This window comes from Eriocheir sinensis, unplaced genomic scaffold (assembly GCF_024679095.1).
Source record: "Eriocheir sinensis breed Jianghai 21 unplaced genomic scaffold, ASM2467909v1 Scaffold361, whole genome shotgun sequence".
Classification (NCBI taxonomy): domain Eukaryota; kingdom Metazoa; phylum Arthropoda; class Malacostraca; order Decapoda; family Varunidae; genus Eriocheir; species Eriocheir sinensis.
The window spans coordinates 205,245-225,000 of NW_026111678.1; the positions used below are offsets into that span (position 1 = coordinate 205,245).

The following is a 19,756-nucleotide window of genomic DNA, read 5'->3' on the forward strand; positions in this document are numbered from 1 at the left end:
CTCTCAGCTCCGTCATCTTTTTGAGACCACTTAACATTATGAGCCCAGTCTTCTCCACTTTGCCTTCATCGTTCCTATCTCTCCTTCCATCCACGTGTGGCCCCATCTTCCCTCTCCTGCCTGGACCTGCCACTGACGGGTAGGAAGGACTTCTCCCTCTTCCACTCCTCCTCCTGCTCTTCCTGGCCTCCCTCCTCCTCCTCCTGCTAGTCCCATCCCTGCTCCTATCTCTCCTGCTCCTGTTCCCACCTGCCATTCCAGGATTCCCGGCGTTCCCAGCGAGATATTCCCAAAAAGGTGAAGCCATTCCGACCGCCAGGCTTAAAACGGCGGGCTGGGTGAATGGCGACGGGCCTAACAATATTTACCTCCACATTGACAATTATTAATTATTTATTAACTTCAAAGGCATGAGAAGGACTTAAATAGCATCAAAACTGTTCATTAGGCTTTAAAAACTATAAAAACTATCAATCAACATAACCAGTCTGTGCATATATTTTAACTGAGTGCTTCTGTATTAACTTCAAAGGAGAAAAGATTACTTCAGTAGCCCCAAAAATAATTGAATAGGCGTAAAACACAATATAGACATATACTGAAGGCCTAAAAACGAGTCTAGTCAGTGATCAGCGGGATACGAGCCTAACTATTTCAAGGCAGACATACCTATATATTTCTGACCACAAAATTTTCACGCCCAGTTTACCTCCAGAGTCATTGTGGGGCCTCCTTGACCTTGTTTGGGCGATGATGCAGTAATCCTGTCGTCGTAGGGTGGGTGAGGTGACGCGCCCCCAGGAGTATGCCCCCACTGATAGACTGATTATATGTCTCATCATCCTTATATTTCCGAGGCTGGCGTGACCCTAACCTCGGCTATTTATGCTGCTAGGGGGCTATTAGGAGCAGCTAGGGGCGTGAGGGAGGCATGGAGAGATGGAGGAAAGACTGAGGAAGAAGGGAGAGAAAGGAGGAGGAGGAGGAAGGAGAGAGAGGAGAGAAGAGAGGGAGGTGGAGGAGGAAGACTGTCTGGCTGAGAGGCATAGCAAATCTTCCCTCCATATTTAAACCCATTTTTGGAGGGAAGGAGGAAACGGAGAGAAAAAACGGAGGCATGGAGAGAAAGAGAATTTATTTAGCTATGTGTGGGGGGAAGGAAGAGGAGGAGGAGAGGGAGAGAAAGGAGGGAGAGAGGAGAGAAGAGAGGGAGGTGGAGGAGGAAGACTGTCTGGCTGAGAGGCATAGCAAATCTTCCCTCCATATTTAAACCCATTTTTGGAGGGAAGGAGGAAACGGAGAGAAAAAACAGAGGCATGGAGAGAAAGCGAATTTATTTAGCTATGTGTGGAGGGAAGGAGAAGGAGGAGGAGAGGGAGAGAAAGGAGGGAGAGAGGAGAGAAGAGAGGGAGGTGGAGGAGGAAGACTGTCTGGCTGAGAGGCATAGCAATTCTTTCCTCCATATTTAAACCCATTTTTGGAGGGAAGGAGGAAACGGAGAGAAAAAACGGAGACATGGAGAGAAAGAGAATTTATTTAGCTATGTATGGAGGGAAGGAGGAGGAGGAGAGGGAGGTAAAGGAGGGAGAGAGGAGAGAAGAGAGGAAGGTGGAGGAGGAAGACTGACTGAAAGGCATGGAATTTTTTTCCTCCGTATTTAAAGTTTAAAGAGAGAGAGAGAGAGAGAGAGAGAGAGAGAGAGAGAGAGAGAGAGAGAGAGAGAGAGAGAGAGAGAGAGAGAGAGAGAGAGAGAGAGAGAGAGAGAGAGAGAGAGAGAGAGAGAGAGAGAGAGAGAGAGAGAGAGAGAGAGAGAGAGAGAGAGAGAGAGAGAGAGAGAGAGAGAGAGAGAGAGAGAGAGAGAGAGAGAGAGAGAGAGAGAGAGAGAGAGAGAGAGAGAGAGAGAGAGAGAGAGAGAGAGAGAGAGAGAGAGAGAGAGAGAGAGAGAGAGTACTTACATCTTACCTATTTCCGTCATGTATAAGTTAATTAGTTTGTCTGGCTGTTTATTTTTTTTTCTCGTTGTTTTCTTCCTCCTCCTCCTCCTCCTCCTCGCTTTCCTTCTTCTCCTTCTTCTTCCTCCTCCTCCTCATGCATGAATCAACCTATCACAGTTCTTTCTTATATCCGCAATCTATATAAGTTTGTGTTCTCTCTCTCTCTCTCTCTCTCTTATCTTGTATTATTTATTCCACTCTTGTAAGGCTTTTTTTCATCTCTGGTGATCTCCACCACTCCACAACCATTTCTCTCCCTAAAAACATGTAGCCAACCCCTCTCAGTAATTGACCTGTAGGTTGCATTTTCTCCATTTACTGCTTAATATACCTCTAACAATGACATGCATGACTGTGTAACAGGGTTGCTTGACGTCGAGTCAAATATAGACTATTATTTGCGCATGGCTAAGTTTTTCTCCTTCCTGCCCCAATACTGTTTTCTCGTAGTAATTAAGAATATGGAAAAGGAAAAGAAAAAATCAATTCTAAAAGTCCAGTTTCAATTCCTTTTATTGCATAAATGATATTTTTTTCCATCCGTGAAGGTCACACACACTTAACAGCACGAAGCAGCAAACAGGTCCAGCGCGGACACTGTTTCCTTTGTGTGTAGAGAAACACTGGTTTAATGAAGCCTTGGATGACGGACAATTAATGTTCTCGTTCAAAATTAAGTGTTAGAAGAAAAGGGAAATTCACAGCAAAAGAACACTAAGTAATTTGAGTAAAAGAGGGTAAACTTTAATTTTCTGCCCTTTCCCAGTGTCTAATGTAGTTATACACGATTTTTCTTAATGCACGGTCTAATTTGAAACCTGACCTCCGTGTATAAGGAGGGATTACTGTACAGTACAAAACATCATGCTCAATAGTACAAGAAACTGACCAACACATTATACTGAACTTGATGTTACAGGAAATAAAAACAACAACAATACATTAAGAAAACAACCACAATCTCCTCCTTAATGTGGTGGTGGTGGTGGTGGTGGTGCAGACCAGTACCCTCAACACCACACACAGTCCACCACAATTTCCTCTATAATGTTGTGGTGGTGGTGCAGGCCAGTACCCTCAACACCACACACAGTCCACCACAATCTCCTCTATAATGCTGTGGTGGTGGTGGTGGTGGTGGTGCAGGCCAGTACCCTCAACACCACACAGTCCACCACAATTTCCTCTATAATGTTGTGGTGGTGGTGCAGGCCAGTACCCTCAACACCACACAGTCCACCACAATTTCCTCTATAATGTTGTGGTGGTGGTGGTGGTGGTGGTGGTGCAGGCCAGTATACCCTTACAGCACCACGCCACAGTCCACCACAGTCACCTCCTTAATGTTGTGGTGGTGGTGGTGGTGGTGGTGCAGGCCAGTATACCCTTACAGCACCACGCCACAGTCCACCACAGTCACCTCCTTAATGTTGTGGTGGTGGTGGTGGTGGTGGTGCAGGCCAGTATACCCTTACAGCACCACGCCACAGTCCACCACAGTCACCTCCTTAATGTCGCTGTGTTGGGCTGCCTCGGCCACCACGTGCAGTCCCTCCACCACCTCACCGAAGAAACAACAAGGCAACACAAAACCCTGACGGTCCCTGGTGGTGATGGCAAACACACCCTGCCTCCCCCTCCCCCACACATCCCCTGCCCGCCATGGCCTCCCCTCCCCACCCTCCTCAAGGCCAGGCAGCAGCACACATTCCCCCTTACCATCATTACTCTCGTAGTCCCCGCCCCACACACACTCTCCCGGCCTCCCCTTGCACCACACCTCGTACAGCCTGGTGCCGCGGTAGGAGGGGCCGCGCTGCCCCGTGCACAGCATCAGGAACTGGCGGCCCCGCTGGGTGTCGGGGCTCAGACGGATGTGGACCCGGCGCGGCGCACGGCCCGGCCAGGACAGGTCCAGGAACACCGTGCAGGGGGGGGAGGGCGGCACGACCTGGCTGACCTGTACACAGACACAACAGGTGGTAACACACACACACACACACACACACACACACACGCGACGATGCTGCAGCCGACGCAGCCGTAAAATAGCTCGCAGAGGGTTTAGGGTCGGGGAGCATATTTAAACTACTCCAACGGAACTTTACGACCTACTAACGGGGAGGCTGCGCCCCCCTCGACCCCCCCTTCTAACCAGGGGGGCCTAGCCATCCCCTGGACCCCCCCCCACATGTATACGTGACTTATTTCAGCAAGGAGGTATTTCTCGCAACACCGGCTGCACCGTCGCCAGAGGAGGCTTCCGTAAACATTCTCCACTATTTTCAGGAGTAAAAAAAAAGTCCTTGAATTGGATTTTCAAAGCGTTTCCATGACTGTTGAAGGTTTTAGAAAAGATTATATATGAAGAGATACTGATGGTTCATAAGGTAGATACTGGCACGGACCTAAAACGAATCTTTATATAGATATATATATATATATATATATATATATATATATATATATATATATATATATATATATATATATATATATATATATATATTTATATATATATATATATATATATATATATATATATATATATATATATATATATATATATATATATATATATATATATATATATATATATATATATATATATATATATATATATATATATATATATATACACACACACACACACACACACACACACACACACACACACAAGAGAGGGATGGATTGCGTGTATCTGGACCTGACGAAGGCTTTTGACAAAGTGCCACTTACAAGACTACTATGGAGGCTGGAAAATAAAGGAGGATTGAAAGGGAAAATGCAAAACTGTCTGGAAAGTTACTTAAGGGGCAGAGAGATGAGAACAGTGGTAAAGGACATGAAATCGGAATGGAGAATTGTAGATAGTGGAGTGCCTCAAGGATCGGTATTGGCACCAATACTTTTCCTAGTACATATTAATGATATGCCGGAGAAAGTAAGCAGTTACATGAGCCTGTTTGCAGACGATGCGAACTTGATGAGACATATAAGAAACAGTAAAGACTGTGAAATTCTGCAAGAGGACCTAAATAAGATTTAGGACTGGAGTTTGAAATGGGAGATGGAGTTCAATGTGAAGAAATGTCATGTAATGGAAAGAGTGAAGGGAGACCAAAATGGACATATAGAATGGGAGATGGAGAAATATTGAAAGTTCAAGAAGAGAGAGATTTGGGAGTGACAATACAAAATAATCAACAGTCTGAGCGTCATGTTAATAGGATATTCGGTGAGACGTATAGAATGGTAAGAAATATAGGATTAGCATTCCACTACATGGATAAGGATAGGATGAAAAAGATAATAACCACTATGATTACACCAAAACTGGAATATGCGGAAACTGTGTGCTCTCCCCATAAGAAGAAACACGTCCAAAAAACTAGAAAGAATACAAAGGCTGGCAACGAAAATGGTTCCAGAGCTGGAGGGATGAACAACATGTTTGGAGGAGTGTCATATGAAGAAAGCTTAAAGGAAATGGACCTGCCAACACTGGAACAAAGAAGAGAAAGGGGAGACCTAATACAAATTTATAAATCATTGATCAAAATGGAAGAAGTAGACAATGAGGAGTTATTACTAAGAGAGGGAAGAAACGTCAGCAACACACGGACACAGTAAATAATTGAGGAAAGGAAGATGCTTGAGAGACATAAAGAAATATAGCTTCCCGCAAAGAAACAAAGAGGTTGGAACAGACTAAGTGAGGAAGTAGTATCGACGAAGAGTGTGCACAACTTTAAGGAAAAACTGGACAAATACAGATATGGAGACGGGACCACACGAGCGTAAGCCCAGGACCTCGAAAACTACAACTACACACACACACACACACACACACACACACACACACACACACACACACACACACACACACACACACACACACACACACACACACACATGTAAATAAAGGAAGTAAAAAGAGACAGAAGGAAAACCAACAAAACTGAGGAAAAGCAACAGGGTTGGAAAGGCAAATTTCTGTTAGCATAAACTGCCAACCTCCAGGAGCTTCTAGAACACCCGAGGGAGAGGCAGGAAAAGGCTGTGGCTGAGGTCACTAAAGCTCTGAACACAAGGCAGGCCCTGGTGAGGGACGCAGCAGACAAGAAGCAGCGTGGGACAGCTACTGGCCAGATGCCGGCAAGAACGGAGAGGCAAAGAGGAGGGCTGGGACTGGCCGAGGCCGAGGCACCGCAGCCTTGGAGGGCGGCCCCCAAGCTGCGGGTAGAAGAGGTGCTTGGGTTGTAGCGGGGGATGTGGCGCCACTCAAAGCTAGGATGCAGACACAGATCATTGAAACTCAGCGGCCGCCTTCCCCCTCAGGCAGGGTCAAGTCTCCAGCCAGTGATCCCTACACTATGGACCGGAAACTTGCCCCAGCCTTGTCATTAACACGCGAATTTTGGAAAATCAACCGCTTTGGTGCGAATCGCCATAACTCCCTTATTTCTGGGGCTACAGAAATGTTTTGGGTATCAATCGACGGCAAAATGAAAGGGCTATAGTTGTTAATGAGCGACCGGGCTCCAAAACTGACTCGAAAGGGTACAAAATCGAATAAATTCGCAAAAAACGGCTCTGAAAAAAAACTATTTATGAGTTCCCAACCTTGAAACCCACTCATTTTTTGAGAATTACAAAAAACTTATTTGACAAATACTTTAGCCCTGCCAATGTGCTTTCCAATATGATGCATAACATTTCCCTACCCCCAGTAGTTTCGTCGCTAGAGCTCGAAACGTATACCCTTTTGCGAGCGATTCTGACGAACTCCAGACACTTTGCCGTTTTTGTCTAGTGTGGCCTTGCTATTGCCTCTAGAAGGCTGTAATTTGACATGTCGCCCCTCTTGGCAATGTAGTGTGACCAGCTTAAAGGATTTTTTGATAGCTCGATTCTCAGTTTGTCGTCGAGCCGTCACAAAATAGCCTGTTTTTCGGCCCTTTTGCCGCGATTTGGACACGTCCTAGTTTTTAGCTTATAACTTTTTTTATTTATTTCGTGCTTTCCAATGTTTTTTTGATTATTAATCTATATTAATAGACCTTTCATTTGGCACCAAGCACGCCTTCCTAGCTTAAGTAGTTTTTGCTCCAGCTTGACCAGAAGTCGCGACGAACATTCGCCGAATCTGTCTCATTTCACGCGCCGAGACGAAAAACCTTCCTGACGCCACAAAAATTAATGTATCTGCATAAAAATTCATATATGAACACTTCAATATGTTGACTATCTTGTACTGAAATCATTTTAAGATATCTATATAAAAAGTTACTATTTTTATATAATCATTTCAATATATAAATCAACCTATATTAAGCATATATATATATATATATATATATATATATATATATATATATATATATATATATATATATATATATATATATATATATATATATATATATATATATATATATATATATATATATATATATATATATATATATATATATATATATATATATATATATATATATATATATATATATATATATAAATAAATAAAAGGTATAAGCAAAAAACTAGGACGTGTCCAAATCACGGCAGAAGGGCCGAAAAACGGACTATTTTGTGACGGCTCGACGGCAAACTTGGAGGCGAGGTATCACAAAATCCTTCGAGCTGGTCACACTACATTGCCAAGAGGGGCTACATGCCAAATTACAGCCTCCTAGAGGCAATAGCAAGACCACACTAGACAAAAACGACAAAGTGTCTGGAGTTCGTCAAAATCGCTCTCGAAAGGGTTTACGTTTCGAGCTCTAGCGACGAAACGATTGTGAGTAGGAAAATGTTATGCATCATATTGGAACGCACATTGCCAGGGCTAAAGTATTTGTTAAATAGGGTTTTTGAAATTCACAAAAAATGAGTGTCTTTCAAGGTTGGGAAATCAGAAATACTTTTTGTTCAGAGCCATTTTCTGTGACTTTATTCAATTTGTTGCCCTTTTGAGTCGGTTTTGGAGACCAGTCGTGTATTAAAAACTATAGCCCTTTCATTTCGCCGTCGATTGATACCAAAAACATTTCTGTAGCCCCAGAAATAAGGGAGGTATGGCGATTCGCACCAAAGCGGTTGATATTCCAAAATTCGCGGGTTAATGACAAGGGCGCCGCAAAATCAAAAGAGTCCGCCGTCCATTACTTGAGATGTCACTGCTCCAGCTCACCTGCAGGGTTGCCGCGCCCAGTGGCGGGGGATGGTCCGCCAGGGCATGGAGGCACGGCCGGCCGGCTTCGAGGCTTATTCTTGCGTGTCGGCGCTGACCTTCCACCTGGTGCACAGCAAACACCCAGCCAGCCTGCAGCAGGCTCCTGGTGCGCTGTGTCAGACTGCGGAAGTCCTCGGCCTGCAAAGGTCCCCGGTGGAGGGAAGGGAATTAAGAGCAAGAAGACCACGTCAGGCTGCTGCCTTGGCCGGCAGGAAACAAGAGTGTGTAAAGAAAGCTGCTGACTCCTTAAGAGAGCTTTGCTTATGAAGCTGAACTCAAAACTCACTGAGGCACCAACAGAAACACCAATTATGCCATGACAAGGTGACCACTGGTAACTCACTGAGGCACTAACAGAAACACCAATTATGCCATGACAAGGTGACCACTGGTAACTCCCTGAGGCACTAACAGAAACACCAATTATGCCATGACAAGGTGACCACTGGTAACTCACTGAGGCACTAACAGAAACACCAATTATGCCATGACAAGGTGACCACTGGTAACTCACTGAGGCACCAACAGAAACACCAATTATGCCATGACAAGGTGACCACTGGTAACTCACTGAGGCACCAACAGAAACACCAATTATGCCATGACAAGGTGACCACTGGTAACTCACTGAGGCACTAACAGAAACACCAATTATGCCATGACAAGGTGACCACTGGTAACTCACTGAGGCACTAACAGAAACACCAATTATGCCATGACAAGGTGACCACTGGTAACTCACTGAGGCACTAACAGAAACACCAATTATGCCATGACAAGGTGACCACTGGTAACTCACTGAGGCACCAACAGAAACACCAATTATGCCATGACAAGGTGACCACTGGTAACTCACTGAGGCACTAACAGAAACACCAATTATGCCATGACAAGGTGACCACTGGTAACTCACTGAGGCACTAACAGAAACACCAATTATGCCATGACAAGGTACTGTGACCACTGGTGCTGTGTTGAGGTAAGGCAAACACAGCAATCACACAGTGACAAGGTAAGGTGACTGCAGTGCTGTGTTGAGGTAAGGTAAGCACTGCAGTGACGTGTGCCAGGGACTCGCTGTAACAAGAGTGACACTCGGGGGGGGGGGGGGTACTGACCTTCAAGCTTGGCTCTAAGATGAACTGCACTTTTTCCATGATGGTGAGGTCTGGGTCTGACTGGGAACTGGGCTCTTCTGGGTCTGACTGGGGCCTGGGTTCTTCTGGGACTGACTGGGGCCTGGGTTCTTCTGGGACTGACTGGGGCCTGGGTTCTTCTGGGACTGACTGGGGCCTGGGTTCTTCTGTAGAAACTGTTTCCCAAGCCGCCTGGACAGCCTTGGCGGCCTCCAGGGCTGCACTAGATGCCTCTCTCACCTGAAACAACAACACTGGGTTAGGGAAGAAGCTCACACCCTCGCCCCTGTGTGCCGCTTTCTATGCCCCCTGTGTGTACCCCAGTGTATGCCCGGGGCACAAGGTCCGCTCCGGGTGTGCTCCCTCTTCGTGCGGCCGCTCACATAAACTTTGTAACTATTGTGTAAAGTTGTCAATACCATTTTTATACTAAAACTCTTAAAAACCACACACCTTTTCATGTCCCAGAGAGAGTGTTAGTGAACTTAACGGCTTCCGCTATCATCATAATTACAAATCTGTGTTATCTCACCTAAAGCAGCTGTGAAGGCTATTGTTATCTCAGCACTGAACGTTGTGAGCAGGCAACAGTCAACACTGGAAACAAACACTTCAAACAACCAGTAACACACACCACCTTAAAACTACACCAAAAAAGTGTAACATGCTACCAGCGTGTGCCCTTGTGTATGCCCCTGTGTGTGCCCTTGTGCTTAACCCACTGTGTGCACCCTTGTGCATAACCCCCTGTGTGCACCATTGTGCATGCCCCCTGTGTGCACCATTGTGCATAGCCCCCTGTGTGCACCATTGTGTATGCCCCCTGTGTGCACCACTGTGTATGCCTCCTGTGTGTTGCCTGGTGTGTTTACTCGCGTGGCTGAGGGCCCAGGGCACACTCACCTTCCTGGCGGTGGTGAGGATGCCGGCGTCAGGGAAACACTGCTGGCACTCCTCCAACACCTGCTCCGCCTCACCGGTGCACTGAATAACTGTTCCCACAACCTTGAGTGCCTCTTGCTCTGTTGCAGGAGTGCGCAACTTCTCCCGCACAGCCTGCAGCTCCTGCTCCTTCTTCTTTGTCTCCTTCCTCTTCGGTGCCACACGGAACTTTTCCTGCTGCAGGAGCTCCCTGGAACTCCTGCTCTGGTCCATCAGTCCCTGGAGGCTGTCCTCCAGCTGCTGCTGCCGCTCGACCCAGCCTGTCAGGGTGGCCTCATACTGGTCCAGCTGGGACTGAGCCTCCTGGCAGGCGGTGATGGCGGCCACAACTGTGGCCTCCTGTTCCTGCAGAAAGGAACGCATTTTCTTGGAGAGACCCGCTGCTCCCTTCTTGCCAGCTGATCCTGCTGCCCCTTTCCCCTTCCCGGCACTGGGTGGCGGCGAGGCCTCCGCCGCCTTGCCATCTCTCAGCCTTCTTATTAAGGCCTCAGCTATATAGCTGACAGGGAACTGCCCGCCCTCGGGCACGGCATGGCTGACGCGGCACTCCGGACAGGTAACACGGCCCTGCTCCTTCAGCTTATCTGTGCACAGTGTGCAGACTGTGTGGCCACAGGGCAGACTGCGTGGCCGCTGTACTAAGTCATCAAAGCCTGTCAGGCACACTGGACACTCCTCGGGGTTGTCACCCTGAAACAGAGAGGCAGAGTGAGGGAGGCACTACAGCAGGAACACACTGGAGGTGTGTGTGTGTGTGTGTGTGTGTGTGTGTGTGTGTGTGTGTGTGTGTGTGTGTGTGTGTGTGTGTGTGTGTGTGTGTGTGTGTCAAGCAGGCAGTGGATAATACTGTAATTAAACAGGCAATACAATCTTCATAAAGTGTGGATAAAACAGTCTTGAACCTTAGTTAGCACAGCACTGTGCATGAATCATCTCTACTGATCGTGTCCAGTGACTCCAGTTTCCAGAGCCAGTCCTGTCCTGATCGCATCAGCTCAGACTCACCGCGGGATCAGTGTGCCTCTCACCAGCCACATGAGCCTCAATAGGCGCCACTTCAAAAATCCTGCCCCTGTGCCACCAGCGGGACATTCAACAACTGTCCCCTAAAACTGAACTTGAAAAATAAATAAAAATAAGTAAAAATAAAATTAAAAAAAGGATATTTTTTTTTAAATTCTCAAAGTTAATGAAAATTCCTGAGTATTCCTGAAAATTCCCGTGTAAAGTTTCCAGCTCAAAATTCGTGTGACTTTTACAATGGTACTTCCTTATAGCACAACAGAGTGGAAAGTACTGGCGTTAAGCTGACGGGAATCATCAGTTTATCGTCTGAAATATTTCATGTACTTTCTTTGACAGAAAAATAGACTTGTGTCTATAAGGAAGGTGCCAATGATCAGTGGTGGGCTTCGTTAATCATAATCTTAACATCGTTATATTGTTAATGTAAATGTTAACGTTGATACCGTTAATCCAGCAAGAATGTATTGAATGTTAACATTAACGTCTATGAAAAAAGTACATCATTACAGTAGTCCTTGGTTTATCCGGCATGAACGGGTGTGGCAGATAAACCGTTGTTTTGAGACTTGCTCCTACGTAGAGATACCTCAGGACTGGAAGTTAGCTAATGTTACACCCATTTTAAGAAAGGTATGAAAGAGGATGTTAGTAATTATAGGCCAGTCAGTTTGACTAGTATACAGTGTGTGTGTGTGTGTGTGTGTGTAAGATTCTGGAGAAAATTATTGAGGGTAGTATTTGGGAGCATTTAGATCAGTATAGACTAATTAGGGACTCTCAGCATGGGTTTAGATGAGGTAGGTCGTGTCTCACAAACTTACTACAGTTCTTAGAACACATTACAAAGCAGTTAGATGAGGGAAACAGTATAGCCGTAGGTAATTTATCTAGATTTTAGTCAAGCTTTTGATAAGGTACCACACAGGAGGCTAGTGCATAAACTGAGGTTGCATGGGATAGGGGTACAGTACTAGTGGAGTGGATGGCTCAGGGGTAGAAAACAGAGAGTAGTATTAAATGGGGCCAAGTCTGACTGGAGGGAAGTGGTTAGTGGGGTACCTCAGCTAGGGCCACTTTTGTTCCTAGTATATGTTAATGATTTAGATATAGGGATTAGTAGTAAAACACCAAAGTTTGCAGATGATACCAAGATAGCTAGTACAGTACAGGGGCTCAGGACAATTATAGGATGCAAAGGGACTTGGATAGGATGGGCAGATAGGTGGCAGATGGAGTCTAACTCCCGGAAGTGTCAGGTTATGCATATAGGTAAAGATACTAGGAATTTTAGCTATGAGATGGAAGGAGTTTGGTTAGAGGCAGTTGAGAATGAAAAGGATTTAGGTGTAGTGACAGATAAGACTATGAAATTCTCAAAGCAGTGTTTACAAGCTAGAAATAGGGCAAACAGGATCCTGGGGTTTATAAATAGAAATGTTATAGTTATGAAAGCAAGGAGGTAAGAGGTAGTTTATATAATGCATATGTTAGAGCTCATTTAGAGTATTGTATACAAGCTTGGTCACCACAGGATGTAGCTTTGTTAGAAGCAGTTCAGAGAAGAGCATCTAGGATGATGGCAGCAATGAGGCGCCTGGAGTATAGGGAGAGGGTAAAAGAGCTAGATATGTTTTCATTTGAGAGGAGATGTCTAAGGGGGGATATGATAGAGCTATATAAAATGTTTTCAGATTGCGATTACTTAGATGTGGATACTTTCTTTACACTAGAGGAGGGAAACAGGACTAGGGGTCATGATAGGAGAATTAGGAAACAAGGGTGCAGTTTTTTTTTTTTTTTACAGCTAAGGAGACAGCTCAAGGGCGCAAAGAAAATAATAAAAAGAGGCCCGCTACTCACTGCTCCCGAACAGAGGTTAAAGGAGTGTCCAAAATCAGAGGTCAATTTCGGGAGGAGAGGTGTCCTGATACCCTCCTCTTGAAAGAGTTCAAGTCGTAGACAGAAGGAAATACAGATGAAGGAAGATTGTTCCAGAGTTTACCAGCGTGAGAGATAAAAGAGTGAAGATGCTGGTTAACTCTTGCATAAGGGGTTTGGACAGTGTAGGGATGAGCATGAGTAGAAAGTCGTGTGCAGCGGGGCCGCGGGAGGAGGGGAGGCATGCAGTTAGCAAGTTCAGAAGAGCAGTCAGTGTGGAAATATCGATAGAAGATAGAAAGTGAGGCAACATCGCGGCGGAATTTAAGAGGTAGAAGGCTATCAGTAGGAGGAGGAGAGCTGATGAGAAGAAGAGCCTTAGCCTCCACTCTGTCCAGAAGAGCTGTGTGAGTGGAGCCCCCCCACACGTGAGATGCATACTCCATACGAGGGCGGACAAGGCCCCTGTATATGGACAGCAACTGTGCGGGGGAGAAGAACTGTCGGAGACGATACAGAACGCCCAACCTCGAGGAAGCTGATTTAGCAAGAGATGAGATATGAAGTTTCCAGTTGAGATTTTGAGTTAAGGATAGACCAAGGACGTTTAATGTTGAAGAAGGTGATAGCTGGGTGTTGTCAAAGAATAGGGGATAGTTGTTTGGAAGATTGTGTCGAGTGGATAGGTGGAGAAACTGTGTTTTTGAGGCGTTGAAGGACACCAGGTTCTTCTTGCCCCAATCGGAAATAATAGTAAGGTCTGAGGCTAAACGTTTTGCAGCCTCCAGCCTTGAGTCGTTAAGTCCCTGTAGGGTGGGTCTTCTATTAAAAGAAGTTGAGTAATGCAGAGTGGAATCATCGGCGTAGGAATGGATAGGACAGTTCGTTTTGGAAAGAAGATCATCATTGAACAACAGAAAGAGAGTGGGAGATAGGACAGAACCCTGTGGGACACCACTGTTAATAGATTTAGGGGAAGAACAGTGACCGTCTACCACGGCAGAAATAGAACGGACAGAAAGGAAACTGGAGATAAAGGTACAGAGAGAAGGATAGAAACCGTAGGAGGGTAGTTTGGAAAGGAAAGATTTGTGCCAGACCCTATCAAAAGCTTTTGATATGTCCAGTAATAGCAAAGGTTTCACTGAAACCTATATATAGATATATATATATATATATATATATATATATATATATATATATATATATATATATATATATATATATATATATATATATATATATATATATATATATATATATATATAGTAAACATTAATAAAAATATAAAAAAAGCCTGCTCTAAAAAAGAATCCAAAGAGGTGGCCGAAAGATAAGTCAGTTTCGGGAGGAGAGTGTCCTGATACCCTCCTCTTGAAAGAGTTCAAGTCGTAGGCAGGAGGAAATACAGATGAAGGAAGATTGTTCCAGAGTTTACTAGCGTGAGGATGAAGGAGTGAAGATGGTGTTTAACTCTTGCATAAGGGGTTTGGACAGTATAGGGATGAGCATGAGTAGAAAGTCGAGTGCAGCGGGGCCGCGGGAGGGGTGGCGGCATGCAGTTAGCAAGTTCAGAAGAGCAGTCAGCGTGGAAATATCGATAGAAGATAGAAAGAGAGGCAACATTGCGGCGGAATTTAAGAGGTAGAAGACTATCAGTATGAGGAGGAGAGCTGATGAGACGAAGAGCCTTTGCCCACTCTGTCCAGAAGAGCTGTGTGAGGGAGCCCCCACACATGAGATTCATACTCCAGACGAGGGCGGACAAGGCCCCTGTATATGGACAGCAACTGTGCGGGTGAGAAGAACTGGCGGAGACGGTACAGAACGCCCAGCCTCGAGGAAGCTGATTTAGTAAGAGATGAGATATGAAGTTTCCAGTTGAGATTTTGAGTTAAGGATAGACCGAGGATGTTTAGTGTTGAGGAAGGTGATAGCTGGGTGTTGTCAAAGAATAGGGGATAGTTGTTTGGAAGATTGTGTCGAGTGGATAGGTGGAGAAACTGTGTTTTTGAGGCGTTGAAGGACACCAGGTTCTTCTTGCCCCAATCAAATAATAGTAAGGTCTGAGGCTAAGCGTTCTGCAGCCTCCAGCCTTGAGTCGTTAAGTTCCTGAAGGGTGGGTCTTCTATTAAAAGAAGTTGAATAATGCAGAGTGGAATCATCGGCGTAGGAATGGATATATATGTATAATATATATATATATATATATATATATATATATATATATATATATATATATATATAAATATATATATATATATATATATATATATATATATATATATATATATATATATATATATATATATATATATATATATATATATATATATATATATATATATATATATATATATATATATATATATATATATATATATATATATATATATATATATATATATATATATATATATATATATATATATATATATATATATATATATATATATATATATATATATATATATATATATATATATATATATATATATATATATATATATATATATATATATATATATATATATCTTATATGACCCCAACACCTCCCTTTAGCTACGTCACTGAATTCAGCCATCAGCCTGTATCACGGCACCCCTCAGGCTGTCCCCCTTACTACGTCACTGAATTCAGCCATCAGCCTGTATCACGGCACCCCCTCAGGCTGTCCCCCCGCTTACCACCTCACTGAATTCAGCCATCAGCCTGTATCACGGCACCCCGTCAGGCTGTCCCCCCCCTTACTACGTCACTGAATTTAGCCATCAGACTTGAGCCTGTATCACGGCACCCCTCAGGCTGTCCCCTACTACGTCTCTGATTTATTATCAGACTTGAAGGCCTGTATCACGGCACCCCTCAGGCTGTCCCCCACTTACTACGTCACTGAATTTAGCCATCAGCCTGTATCACGGCACCCCCTCAGGCTGTTCCCCCCTCTTACTACGCCACTGAATTCAGCCATCAGCCTGTATCACAGCACCCTCAGGCTGTCCCCTCTTACTACGTCACTGAATTCAGCCATCAGCCTGTATCACGGCACCCCCTCAGGCTGTCCCCCCCTTTACTACGTCACTGAATTTAGCCATCAGACTTGAGCCTGTATCACGGCACCCTTAGCTGGGCACGATAACAGAAAACCTTATTCCCGATAATCGATAACTGATAATGGAAAACTTTATGGGTGATAACCGATATTCGTTAACTGGAGATACAAATGTAGGCGATAACCGATAACCGATACCCGATATAAATCCACAATTCCGATACTAGCTAGCAATAAGTCCGATAGGCGAAAACGATACTATATTGATATTTCAAATAAAAAAAAACATAGGTAAATTTAAATTTTCATTATCTGTATGTTAGAAAACTTACAAAACCTGAAAACCACACGTTGACACGTACCTATGGACGGTAATACTAGAAATGCCTGAACCGTGTTGTGTTATTTGGCGTCCCCACCGTCAAAGTTTTGTTTACAAACTGGTCTCTCGTGAGCGCATGCTCAGACCAACAAGCGTAGACCTGTACAGTCTCACAAAGCTTTTTAACCGTAATTAAGAGTTGCTGGAAGGCTGAATCAGACATACAGTACCGCCATCCTCGCTGTTTCTAGAACGACACTATATGTCTGATTCAGCCTTCCAGCAACTCTTAATGTGTTAAAAAGCTTTGTGAGACTGTACAGGGCTACGCTTACTGGTCTGAGCATGTGCAGTTCACGAGAGACCAGTGTTTGTAAACAAAAGTGCCAGCTTTTGACGATGGGACACCAAATAACACAACACCGGGTGCCTTCAATACCATGGGATGCTCACAAACGAATATGGAATATCAAATTTGAGGCAGTGAATAATCATTTTTTGGGCAAAGTTAAATGATTTTTCTCTTTGATATATTGATTTTTGAGTCTAACATAACAAAAATAATCTAGTGTTTTAATGTTGATGATCTAAGTATGAAATCTCTTCACCGAAGATATTTCATACCCGAAGTTTTTTCACACAACACCGGGCGCCCGGGCACGTGTAGGGAGGAGTCAACGTTTTTTTTCTGAGAGGCGGAAAAAAGTAGCGATTATCGCTAGTTTGGTTATAAAAGTAACGAAGATACCGATATATATTTAAATAAGTAGCGAATGGCCGATAACCCGATTTTGTTATCAGCGATAAAGTATCGCGATAAGTTATCGCGATAACGCCCAGCTATGATGGCACCCCCTCAGGCTGTCCCCCCCTTACCACGTCACCGCCTCTCGTTCTTTTTTCGCCCTGGCAGAGGGCGGGCTTGTTCGTTATCTTTGTTATGTTGCCCTTGAGCTGCCTCCCTTGATGTAAGAAAAAAGGCAAGGTAGGAGATTTTGGTACGGGAATGTTCTGAGGAATAATACATTTGTTTATTCCTTCAAGGTTATGACTCACCGGCCCCTTCCCTGCAGACGCCATGCCGCTGCTGCTGCTGCTGCTGGTGGTGGTGGTGGTGGCCTGACAACCTCCTGCTGGCCGCGGTGGTGGTGGTGGTGGTGGTGGTGGTGGTGGCGGCCTAACAACCTCCTGCTGGCCGCGGAGGTGGTGGTGGCCTGAGAACCTCCTGCTGGCCGCGGTGGTGGTGGTGGTGGTGGTGGCCTGAGAACCTCCTGCTGGCCGCGGTGGTGGTGGTGGTGGTGGTGGCCTGAGAACCTCCTGCTGGCCGCGGTGGTGGTGGTGGTGGTGGTGGCCTGACAACCTCCTGCTGGCCGCGGTGGTGGTGGTGGTGGTGGTGGCCTGACAACCTCCTGCTGGCCGCGGTGGTGGTGGTGGTGGTGGTGGCCTGACAACCTCCTGCTGGCCGCGGTGGTGGTGGTGGTGGCCTGACAACCTCCTGCTGGCCGCGGTGGTGGTGGTGGCCTGACAACCTCCTGCTGGCCGCCGTGGTGGTGGTGGTGGTGGTGGCCTGACAACCTCCTGCTGGCCGCGGTGGTGGTGGTGGTGGTGGTGGCCTGACAACCTCCTGCTGGCCGCGGTGGTGGTGGTGGTGGTGGCCTGACAACCTCCTGCTGGCCGCGGTGGTGGTGGCCTGACAACCTCCTGCTGGCCGCGGTGGTGGTGGTTGTGGCCTGACAACCTCCTGCTGGCCGCGGTGGTGGTGGTGGTGGTGGTGGCCTGACAACCTCCTGCTGGCCGCGGTGGTGGTGGTGGTGGTGGTGGCCTGACAACCTCCTGCTGGCCGCGGTGGTGGTGGTGGTGGTGGTGGCCTGACAACCTCCTGCTGGCCGCGGTGGTGGTGGTGGTGGTGGTGGTGGCCTGACAACCTCCTGCTGGCCGCGGTGGGGGTGGTGGTGGTGGTGGCCTGACAACCTCCTGCTGGCCGCGGTGGTGGTGGTGGTGGTGGCCTGACAACCTCCTGCTGGCTGCGGTGGTGGTGGTGGTGGCCTGACAACCTCCTGCTGGCCGCGGTGGTGGTGGTGGTGGTGGCCTGACAACCTCCTGCTGGCTGCGGTGGTGTTGGTGGTGGTGGTGGTGGTGGTGGTGGTGGCCTGACAACCTCCTGCAGGCCGGTGGTGGTGGTGGTGGTGGTGGTGGTGGTGGCCTGACAACCTCCAGCTGGCCGCGGAGGTGGTGGTGGTGGTGGTGGCCTGACAACCTCCTGCTGGGCGGCGGTGGTGGTGGTGGGGGTGGTGGCCGGACATCCTCCTGCTGGCCGCGGTGGTGGTGGTGGCCTGACAACCTCCTGCTGGCCGCGGTGGTGGTGGTGGTGGCCTGACAACCTCCTGCTGGCCGCGGTGGTGGTGGTGGTGGTGGTGGCCTGACAACCTCCTGCTGGCCGCGGTGGTGGTGGTGGTGGTGGTGGTGGCCTGACAACCTCCTGCTGGCCGCGGTGGTGGTGGTGGTGGCCTGACAACCTCCTGCTGGCGGCGGGGGTGGTGGAGGTGGCCTGACAACCTCCTGCTGGCCGCGGTGGCGGTGGTGGTGGCCTGACAACCTCCTGCTGGCCGCGGTGGTGGTGGTGGTGGCCTGACAACCTCCTGCTGGCCGCGGTGGTGGTGGTGGTGGCCTGACAACCTCCTGCTGGCCGCGGTGGTGGTGGTGGTGGTGGTGGCCTGACAACCTCCTGCTGGCCGCGGTGGTGGTGGTGGTGGTGGTGGTGGTTGTGGTGGTGGCCTGACAACCTGCTGCTGGCTGCGGTGGTGGTGGGGGTGGGGGCCGGCCAACCTCCTGCTGGGGGCGGGGGTGGTGGTGGTGGTGGTGGCCTGACAACCTCCTGCTGGCCGCGGTGGTGGTGGTGGTGGCCTGACAACCTCCTGCTGGCCGCGGTGGTGGTGGTGGTGGCCTGACAACCTCCTGCTGGCCGCGGTGGTGGTGGTGGGGGTGGCCGGACAACCTCCTGCTGGCCGCGGTGGTGGTGGTGGTGGCCTGACAACCTCCTGCTGGCCGCGGTGGTGGTGGTGGTGGCCTGACAACCTCCTGCTGGCCGCGGTGGTGGTGGTGGTGGCCTGACAACCTCCTGCTGGCCGCGGTGGTGGTGGTGGTGGTGGTGGCCTGACAACCTCCTGC

General features: G+C 47.2%; 1 protein-coding gene and 1 long non-coding RNA gene across 36 annotated transcripts in view; one reads left to right on the plus strand and one right to left on the minus strand.

The window, feature by feature from the left end:
• Nucleotides 1-2,489: 2,489 nt before the first annotated feature.
• LOC126991910 (uncharacterized) overlaps nucleotides 2,490-19,756 on the minus strand; it is a 17,347-nt gene continuing 80 nt past the window's right edge. The window contains exons 1-9 of one of the 35 annotated variants that reach the window (XM_050850588.1): nucleotides 19,704-19,756; nucleotides 18,970-19,015; nucleotides 18,327-18,464; nucleotides 17,903-18,040; nucleotides 17,645-17,715; nucleotides 10,272-11,000; nucleotides 9,351-9,608; nucleotides 8,191-8,370; nucleotides 2,490-3,954 (exon numbers count right to left, since the gene is read on the minus strand). The exon at nucleotides 19,704-19,756 is cut by the window's right edge and continues 80 nt beyond it. In XM_050850588.1, the coding sequence (XP_050706545.1) occupies nucleotides 3,466-3,954; nucleotides 8,191-8,370; nucleotides 9,351-9,608; nucleotides 10,272-11,000; nucleotides 17,645-17,668 (1,680 nt within the window). In that variant the 5' untranslated portion in view covers nucleotides 17,669-17,715; nucleotides 17,903-18,040; nucleotides 18,327-18,464; nucleotides 18,970-19,015; nucleotides 19,704-19,756 and the 3' untranslated portion in view covers nucleotides 2,490-3,465. Of the gene's footprint in view, nucleotides 3,955-8,190; nucleotides 8,371-9,350; nucleotides 9,609-10,271; nucleotides 11,001-17,644; nucleotides 17,716-17,902; nucleotides 18,078-18,136; nucleotides 18,253-18,326; nucleotides 18,514-18,533; nucleotides 18,572-18,616; nucleotides 18,653-18,969; nucleotides 19,079-19,264; nucleotides 19,325-19,703 lie in introns of those variants that run through there. The other 34 variants (XM_050850589.1, XR_007745923.1, XR_007745922.1 and 31 more) reach the window with 34 other exon arrangements.
• LOC126991912 (uncharacterized) lies at nucleotides 8,384-9,335 on the plus strand. Its single transcript, XR_007745931.1, has 3 exons — nucleotides 8,384-8,556; nucleotides 8,728-8,841; nucleotides 9,013-9,335. It is a non-coding gene; the product is annotated as an uncharacterized LOC126991912 (long non-coding RNA).